The sequence below is a fragment of the Myxocyprinus asiaticus genome, chromosome 32 (genome assembly GCF_019703515.2).
Source record: "Myxocyprinus asiaticus isolate MX2 ecotype Aquarium Trade chromosome 32, UBuf_Myxa_2, whole genome shotgun sequence".
NCBI classification, from domain to species: domain Eukaryota; kingdom Metazoa; phylum Chordata; class Actinopteri; order Cypriniformes; family Catostomidae; genus Myxocyprinus; species Myxocyprinus asiaticus.
In genome coordinates, this window is record NC_059375.1 from 21,482,054 (window position 1) to 21,491,439 (window position 9,386).

The window sequence follows — 9,386 nt, forward strand, 5'->3', positions numbered from 1 at the left end:
AAAAAGACATAAAGGCAGCATGAAAGTAATCCATACTTGAGTGGTTTAATCCATGTCTTCTAAAGCGATACGATCGGTTTGGAATGTCCTTATATAAGTCCTTATTCACTATAAATCTTGGCATCCACAGTCTCCCTGGCATGTTCATATGTGAAGTGCGTTCACACACTTCCTCACGCTTGACTCATGCGAAGAGCACTGAGCACGAACCAGACATTGCAAGGTTTGCGGTTGTCACACTCAGTTGGGCTATTTTGAAAAGGCAGACAGGAGTTACAATGATAGTCGTGGATTTTGATTTTTTGTGATACTTTTAAAATGTACCACAATTACCAAATGTTTATGGTAGGTTACACACTGGAAAATCAAACTGCAACATCTCAATGTACATTGATACCAGGATTAAGTAACTAGAAATCACGTGGTCAAAAGCGGAACTGTCTTAAAGCCTGCACTGTTTCAGTTGGGCTGGATGTCAAGATTTAGAGTGAGTAAGGTCTAAAAATTGTATCTCTTTCTTTCCCAAAGCAACTGTATCACTTCAGAAAACTTGGATTAAACCACTAGAGTCAAATGGATTATTTTAAGATGTTTTAATGTCCTTTTTGGTGCTTGAAAGTTTTGGACCCCTTTGACTTGCATTGTACAGACAAAACACCTCATACATCCTTCAGAATATCTTCGTTTGTGTTCCGCAGAAGAAGGAAAGTCAAGAGTAAATGATGAGAGAATTTAAAATTTTGGGTGAATTATTCCTTTGCTATGTTGTAAACCATAAACATTTAGCAAAAATAACTATATACAACATTGTATAGACATGCTGTGCATAGTGGTGTGAACTGGTTTCTTTGGTTCTGGGCGGTTCCAGTAGGGGTTAACCACAAATGTCCACTTTTAGATGGAGAGACATCAAATCAGGGAACGTTCATTTACGTAGTGCAAAAAGACTTTAGCCTTTAATGGATTAAACATATCAAGCACTCTGATTGGAAGCATTATGCATTCATCTCACAAAAGTTATTGTGGGGCAAGTAAAGCTATTATTACAAACTGCCTATAAATATCCGAAACAAAGTCCATTGAGTCCTTTCCAAGTCTGTATCCATTAAACTGTTGTCCATACACTGCACTAGACTACTATTAGCAGTCCTGGCTAGATCTCTTGGCTTGCTCTATATAAGAAGAGAGTAGGGGCTGCATGGTGATGAACGTGAAGTTGTAGGTCTGAGGGAGCCCTTGGTGAGCTGTCCGATTGAAATGACTCCAAGAGAAAGGTGGAAGAGCATTCTGAGTAGTAGGTCCGTTCACAGCTTCGACTGTAAACATTTGGGCCATGTGATGATCTGTAACCTAATGTGTAGAGAACAAATATCATGTAGACAATATCAATAGTCATGTAGATTCCATTACAATAACACTATTTGTGTGATTTATTTCTGTAATAACACTTACATAACCTAATTCTGTACCTTAGTATCATAACAGCCTCCTGGATGAGGTCGCCGGAGTCTCAAATCATTACGACAACAGATGGATTTACATGGGTGCTTCTTCGAATATGGGTCTTTTCTGTAATCTAATATGACAAACTACTACTGTTCATCAAAGAAATTAGATTAACAAGAGCACAAATTAGTTAAAAAAAAAAAAAACTCAGGGTAGAGGAAAGCACTCACCATTGTACCTCATGATATTTTTCAAGGTGTCCAGGTTAGTTATTTTAGCCTGGTCCCTGCGAAAAATCTTAGCACGTGGACAGAGGTCATAGGAGAAGTCTTCCCCATACTTTTTCCACATCACAGCATAACCACTCTTTCTGTAAATGTCTGAGTGAAAAGGGATGTTGTAGGATGCCCAGTAACCTATTGAGAAAATTTGTAAAGCATATGAGGCATATATATAACCTTCACAATACAGGAAGTAACATCAGTATTTTTATATTCTTAACTTATGCACAGCAAAGTTTATATTGGCATCTGACCTATAATATGTCCATGAATCATGATTTGAAGGTATAAGTCTATACACACACTGAGCACTTTATTAGGAACACTATGGCCCTAGAAAAGTGCCCGATGTGGTCTTCTGCTGTTGTAGCCCAATCGTCTCATGGTTCGACGTGTTGTGCATTCTGAGATGCTATTCTGCTCACTACAATTGTACAGAGCGGTTATCTGAGTTACAATAGCATTTCTGTCAGCTCGAACCAGTCTGGCCATTCTTTTTTGACCTCTCTCATCAACAAGACGTTTCCGTCCACAAAACTGCCGCTGACTGGATGTTTTTGGCTCCATTCTGAGTTCCTAATAAAGTGCTCAGTGAGTGTATAAAATAAAATGTATATGTATCAGGTTTTTGCCTTTACTAGCTTGTTTTAAATAGTCCTGTGGTGTGACAAATAAATTTTTAAAATTACAAATATTCCATGTTGTCTAATATGATTACATAAATATGGCCATAAAAACATATAGCTAATCAATTTAAGAATTTGCAAAATGCTGTTTAAAATTGTTTTAGATAAAGGTATAGCATGTCACACTCCAGGACATCCCAAACATAATTAATGTCAACTACCCATATTTTGTGTTTCCAACCTAAGTTTCTTAAATCTTCTCAGATACATTTTCATTTGTCTGATCAGACTGTTTCCCTGACTTTGATTTAAAATTATTCCTCACCATGACGCAGCGCTTGTGACTGATCCGAGTACACCACCAAACCAGGAATCTGCTCCACAATAGTCAGACTCCAATTGTCAATTTTCTTGCCAAGTGAAACCCTCTTGAGGTCTACCACCATATACTGGTTATTGTAGGTCCCTGAGAGGTAGATTAAAATTCATTGTGAAAATAATTTTAATTTCTGAAAATAAATGACAGTGCCATATTATTGAATAACTTTGTGATCCATGTCAAAAAGACAGTGTATTGATTCTACTTTCCTACCAGAAAGACAACACCACAGAATACTGCAAATAAGGACCACAGTATTTGCATGTAATATTTGCAGTGTGCATCTCTGTCTCACCCGAGTTGTGCTTGGAAAATATTTGGGCCCACTGCTTTCCTGTGCGGGCTAGCGCATGTGCTACACGCACCCTCTGCCATGCAAACAAAGCCTCTGGGGTCACCAGGGAAAACAGAGAGGAGTTGAACACATTGTTTGTGGTCTGAGTTACAAACAACCCAGTTCCCAGCAAATAAAAGTCATCCAGAGATGACAAGATCCCTGAAAATGATGTGAGAAACAGTGTTGCTCTATGTTTTATAGTTATAATTTTTAAAATAGCTATTTCAATAATAAAAAAAGCAAACATCTTCCTTCAAATACCAGGGTAGCTGCTAAAGGACAGTCTGCTGGAGGCATTATGTTTATTTTTCAGGCTGAAGTCCCAGTGCTTGTAGATTCTCATGCTGGCTGCATAGGTATACCAGCTGGAGTGACCAAGCAGTAGATTCTCATAGCCAGGTAACATCTAAGGATGAAGGGAGAACAGAAAAAGGTTTATGCTCTGGTGCTGAGTTTTAGGACAAATAAAACCGTAAATATCAGGAAAAAAGAAGGTGCACTAACTGTGTACTGGAGGGAGGCTGAATGGGGAATTTTACCTCTAACCTTAATGAGAGCAGAGCAGTGACCCATGCCTGGCATTCTGAAGGAGTCAGAAGAAGAGTTGGAACGTCTTTTGAGAACAGGGATTAAGTCTAACAAATCCCCAATACCATTGAGGAACTGAACCGCAAACATGGACAGAGGCTAGAAGTTAAAATTCAAGCAAAAGTTTTCAATCTGTTAAAATGTACAGCGTAAACACACCAAATGAAAAACATAAAAGGCATTTTACAATGAATGAAGAAAACAGGTTAACAAGAGAAACTGGAATATGAGGATGAGTGTTAGCAAACTCTCATGTTTAAAAGCATTAGATGAAGAACAATTAAAAAGATGCATGCACAGTTCAGGTCTCCTGACCTCCTCCTGTCTACTTTTGGCCCAGTATGCCACCCCGGCATGCAGTCCATCCAATTGTGCCACTAGAAGACCCACATGATGCCACGAGGTATCACTCTTCCCATATAATTTCACTTGCGCCCTTGTCCATGAGTCCTGTTCACTATAACAAAGAGGCAGTTAATTTAGTAGATGAGGTATGCACTAAATTATTCTCATTAAAATATCTTAGAAAATCTGAAAGAACACATTTAAAAGCCTCCAAACCCTCCCTCATCGGATGTAATGGTTCACAAGTTCATATTATGAAAACTTAAAGGGATAGTTCACCCAAAAATGAAAAATCTCTCATCATTTACATGCCATCCCAGATGTGTATGATTTTCTTTCTTCTGCAGAACACAAAGATTTTTAGAAAAAATATCTCAGCTCTGTAGATTCCAAATATTGAAGCTCCAAAAAGCACATAAAGGCAGTATAAATCATGATCGTGCTTAGAGATCACAATGGCAAAATGTACAATGAAAAAGGAGCTATATTTTGGCCTGTTCTCAACCAAAATCAATTAGATCACTTCAGAAGATATGGATTAATATAGATACCATTGTACGGATTACTTTTATGCTGGCTTTATGTGCTTTTTGGAGCATCAAAGTTTTGGTCTCCATTCACTTGCAATGTGTGGACCAACAGAGCTGAGATTAAAAAAAATATATATTTGTTTGTGTTCAGCAGAAGAAAGAAAGTCATACACATCTGGGATGGCATGAGAGAGTAAATGATGAGAGAATATTCATTTTGTGGTGAACTATTCCACACACAGTTATACACACGCACACACAGTATATACAGTATATTGAAAAGTGGATGGGAACTCCACAATAAAGTTCCATTTGTTAACATTAGATAACATGAACTAACAATTAACAATACTTTTACAGCATTTAGTAAGTTAATGTTAATTTCAATATGTACTAATATATTTAACGTCGAAAGTTGTGTTTATTAATAGTTAATACAATGAACAATTGTATTGTTATTAAATAACATTAACAAAGATGAATAAAAGCTGTAAACAATTGTTCATTGTTTGTTAATAATACCTAATTTATTAACTTATGTTAACGAAAGGAACCTTATTGTAAAGTGTTACTGAGTGGATTTCAATCAATTAAGTGAATAAATGTCACTTACCTCATGAAGCGTTTCAAAGGTTTCATAATGCTATGATTTCTTATCAGCTGAGGGTACATATTAAAGTAATGGTTTATCATCTGTCTGTAAATGAAAAGTTATTGGGCTATTAAATACTGAAATGTAGTTGATTTGGGTGTAATTGCAAAATGATTCCAAACATAGCAATAACTTAAAACGTTCAGTGCAATGCATCTTAGCATGCGGCGTTCAACTGTTAATGTGCTATTAGTTACACTTAGGCCTGTTGTTACTGTATAATGTGCTTGTTTGCTCTGAGGAGAGAACACTTACGAGGCTGTAAGGAATCCTTCGAGGTATCCGGCCAAAAAGTATGAAATTTCATCGTTCTCCTGCAATTTTCCATAACCAGCCCGCAGCTCCAGCACTCCCCACCCAGAAACAGTTAAACTATCATTGAAATAACCGAATGCATCTCCTCCCTCTTCCATCACATTCTCTTTCAGCACCACAGACCTCTGAACAGCATCCCAAAACACGGTGGCTCTCTGGATCTCTGGCACACCAACATGAGAAAACAGATCAAAGATCAATAAGCGCTGCCGTCTTAAATTTAACTTATAGGCTACATGTTGGTTTTCAGATATTATGCAAACAAATGAGCCTGCAGAAAAGTCCTGTGCGATGAAAACATGAAAAGAGACACTTACGCTGAGCCTTTACGAAGGTCGCAGGGAGGAGGAGAAACAAAATTAATCCCTGTGTAAATCGATACATGTCTCACAGTTTAGGCTACTTTTCTCTGATATGAATCGGAATCTGGTTTAGACTACCGTAGCCTATTTGCTTAGACTAGTATTTAAACCAAACAGAGACAAAATGGCCTAAGTTAAATGTTACATCCGAGGAGCTACTAGGTTTTTCGGATTAAGGTAACGATTTGAAATTAACTAGCGATTGTCCTTACACCCGTCCGAGTTAGAAGACTGACTTGTTTCCCATTTGAACAGTCTTTATTCTTTACACATACATCTGTATTTCGCTTGCTGAATCGGTAAGAATCTGCTAAAACGAAATCACCCCAGATGGGACTCGAACCCACAATCCCTGGCTTAGGAGGCCAGTGCCTTATCCATTAGGCCACTGGGGCTTACGTCCAGCGAGCTGAAACTCGTGATCTATTAACATGTAATACACAATTTAAACGTTTTTTTTTTAATTTTTTTTATTTCGGTCTATATTTTCGAATACATTGAATCATATAATGTTGTTATCATTACCCATATATTAATGTCTCTGATGTAGCCTATACTATTCATTTATTATCGTTTCTTGAGTTTTTATTTCTTTTCTTTTAAACATATGTACGTATTTTGGCTGAGTTTCAATCAAGCGGCAACAATTTACTACTTTGATATTAAAATTATTCATATATTACACGGCATAATAAATGATAAATACAGTACGGAACCTATGGATACTAATGTCAGTTAAAGGAATATTCCGGGTTCAATACAAGTTAAGCTCAATCGACAGCATTTGTTGCATTTAATTAATTAATTAATTAATTAATTAATTAATTAATTAATTAATTAATTAATTAATTAATAATAATAATAATAATAATAATAATAATAATAATAATAATAATAATTTTGACTTGCCCCTTGATTGGGTTCCAGTGAGGCACTTACAATGGAAGTCAATGGGGCCAATCCGTAAACGTTAAAACTCACTGTTTTAAGAGTATCTTTGTTAAAGATGTTAACAATATGTGTGTTAGCATGACTTTGGTGTGATAACATCTCTTTCTAACCTTCTCTGTGTAAAGTAATCGTCAATTTTACAAATTCATTGCCATAATGATTTCAACAACCCCTTAAACCCTAAAATTACTGTAAAAATTATTTAAACAAGTTTACAGCTCCAATAATACATGAGTTTTAACGGAAGAACTAATGTAAGTAATTAAATAAAAAAGTAAACTTCACGGTTCTGCTTTTAGACCCTCCAAAATTTGGCCCCATTCACTTCCATTATAAGTGCCTCACTGTAACCAGATATTACCTGCTTGTGAGACAGGGGAAATTCACTTCCAGCACCTGTACAATCAGCACTGGTGCCCCCCAGGGATGTGTGCTCTCCCCACTACTCTTCTCCCTCTACACCAATGACTGCATCGCCAAGGACCCCTCTGTCAAGCTCCTGAAGTTTGCAGATGACACCACTGTCATCGGCCTCATCCGAGATGACGATGAGTCTGCATACAGAAGGGAGGCTGAACAGCTGGCTGTCTGGTGCAGTCAAAACAACCTTGAGCTGAAGCTGGACTTTAGGAGGAACACCCCAACACTGACCCCCTCACCATTTTAAACAGCACTGTGGCAGCAGTGGAGTCATTCAGGTTCCTGGGCACTACCATCTCATAGGACCTGAAGTGGGAGACCCACATTGACTCCATTGCGAAAAAGGCCCAGCAGAGGTTGTACTTCCTTCACCAGCTGAGGAAGTTCAACCTGCCACAGGCGCTGCTGATACAGTTCTACACAGGAGTCTGTCCTCTGCACTTCAATAACTGTCTGGTTTGGTTCAGCTACAAAATCAGACATCAGAAGACTACAAAGGACAGTTTGGACTACTGAGAGGATTACTGGTTGCCCCCCCCCCCCCTTCAAGAACTATACCCTTCCAGAGTGAGGAAAAAGGCTGGAAAAATCACTCTGGACCCCACTCACCCCGCCCATTACCTTTTTGAACTGTTGCCTTCTGGCCGACGCTTCAGAGCTCTGAGCACCAGAACCGTCAGACACAGGAACAGTTTTTTCCCCCAGGCTATCCATCTCATGAACAGTTAAAACTGCCCCTTTGAGCAATAATGAATGTGCAATACACAGCTTACTCTTTTTATATTATCCAACACATCCTACCTTTTCTGCAATTTCATTCCCTTGCACTACGTATGTGTATGTGTGTATGTATGTATGTATGTATGTATATATATGTATATATATTCATATATATGTATATGTGTATATATGTGTATATGTATGTATATATATATATATACACATATATACATATATGTACATATATATATATATATATGTATGTGTGTATGTATGTATATGTATGTATGTGTGTATGTATGTATAGTATATGTGTATATATATGTATAAACTTAAACTACTTCAGTCTGTGTGCATTGAATTTAATACACAAGTTTCACAATTTGAGTTGAATTACTGAAATAAATGAACTTTTTTGAGATGCACCTGTATGTATGTGTATGTATGTGTGTGTGCGTATATATATACACACTATATTGCCAAAATTATTCGCTCACCCATCCAAATTATTGAATTCAGGTGTTCCAATCACTTTCATGGCCGCAGGTGTATAAAATGAAGCACCTAGGCATGCAGACTGCTTCTACAAACATTTGTGAAAGAATGGGCCGCTCTCAGGAGCTCAGTGAATTCCAGTGTGGTACTGTGATAGGATGCCACCTGTGCAACAAGTCCAGTCGTGAAATTTCCTCGCTACTAAATATTCCACAGTCAACTGTCAGTGGTATTATAACAAAGTGGAAGCGATTGGGAATGACAGCAACTCAGCCACGAAGTGGTAGGCCACGTAAAATGACAGAGCGGGGTCAGCGGATGCTGAGGCGCATAGTGCGCAGAGGTCGCCAACTTTCTGAAGAGTCAATCACTACAGACCTCCAAAGTTCAGATTAGCTCAAGAACAGTGCGTAGAGAGCTTCATGGAATGGGTTTCCATGGCCGAGCAGCTGCATCCAAGCCATACATCACCAAGTGCTATGATGCAGTGGTGTAAAGCATGCCGCCACTGGACTCTAGAGCAGTGGAGACACGTTCTCTGGAGTGACGAATCACGCTTCTCCATCTGGCAATCTGATGGACGAGTCTGGGTTTGGCGGTTGCCAGGAGAACGGTACTTGTCTGACTGCATTGTGCCAACTGTGAAGTTTGGTGGAGGGGGGATTATGGTGTGGGGTTGTTTTTCAGGAGCTGGGCTTGGCCCCTTAGTCTCAGTGAAAGGAACTCTGAATGCTTCAGCATACCAAGAGATTTTGGACAATTCCATGCTCCCAACTTTGTGGGAACAGTTTGGGGATGGCCCCTTCCTGTTCCAACATGACTGCGGACCAGTGCACAAAACAAGGTCCATAAAGACATGGATGAGCGAGTTTGGTGTGGAAGAACTTGACTGGCCTGCACAGAGTCCTGACCTCAACCCGATAGAGCACCTTTGGGATG

General features: G+C 38.6%; 1 protein-coding gene and 1 non-coding gene across 2 annotated transcripts; both read right to left on the minus strand.

Annotated features, from left to right (window-relative positions):
* Positions 1-1,049: 1,049 nt before the first annotated feature.
* LOC127423201 (phospholipase B-like 1) lies at positions 1,050-5,883 on the minus strand. Its single transcript, XM_051667344.1, has 11 exons — positions 5,817-5,883; positions 5,440-5,662; positions 5,146-5,229; positions 3,973-4,114; positions 3,616-3,756; positions 3,331-3,475; positions 3,028-3,228; positions 2,679-2,819; positions 1,677-1,862; positions 1,470-1,576; positions 1,050-1,350 (listed from the first exon to the last, which is right to left on the minus strand). Exons 1-11 carry the CDS (start codon positions 5,881-5,883, stop codon positions 1,141-1,143), a joined length of 1,647 nt encoding a protein of 548 aa, XP_051523304.1. The 3' UTR covers positions 1,050-1,140.
* A 300-nt stretch (positions 5,884-6,183) lies between these two features.
* Positions 6,184-6,256, minus strand: trnar-ccu (transfer RNA arginine (anticodon CCU)). The gene has a single exon. It is a non-coding gene; the product is annotated as a tRNA-Arg (tRNA).
* Between the last annotated feature and the right edge of the window lie 3,130 nt (positions 6,257-9,386).

Coding starts and splice junctions, on each gene's coding strand:
- LOC127423201 (XM_051667344.1), bottom strand. CDS start 5,883: ATGTATCGATTTACACAGGGATTAATTTTGTTTCTCCTCCTCCCTGCG. Junction 5,230..5,439: donor GAAGGATTCCTTACAGCCTC/GTAAGTGTTCTC, acceptor TTTCATTTACAG/ACAGATGATAAACCATTACT. Junction 1,351..1,469: donor GAGGCTGTTATGATACTAAG/GTACAGAATTAG, acceptor TCTACACATTAG/GTTACAGATCATCACATGGC.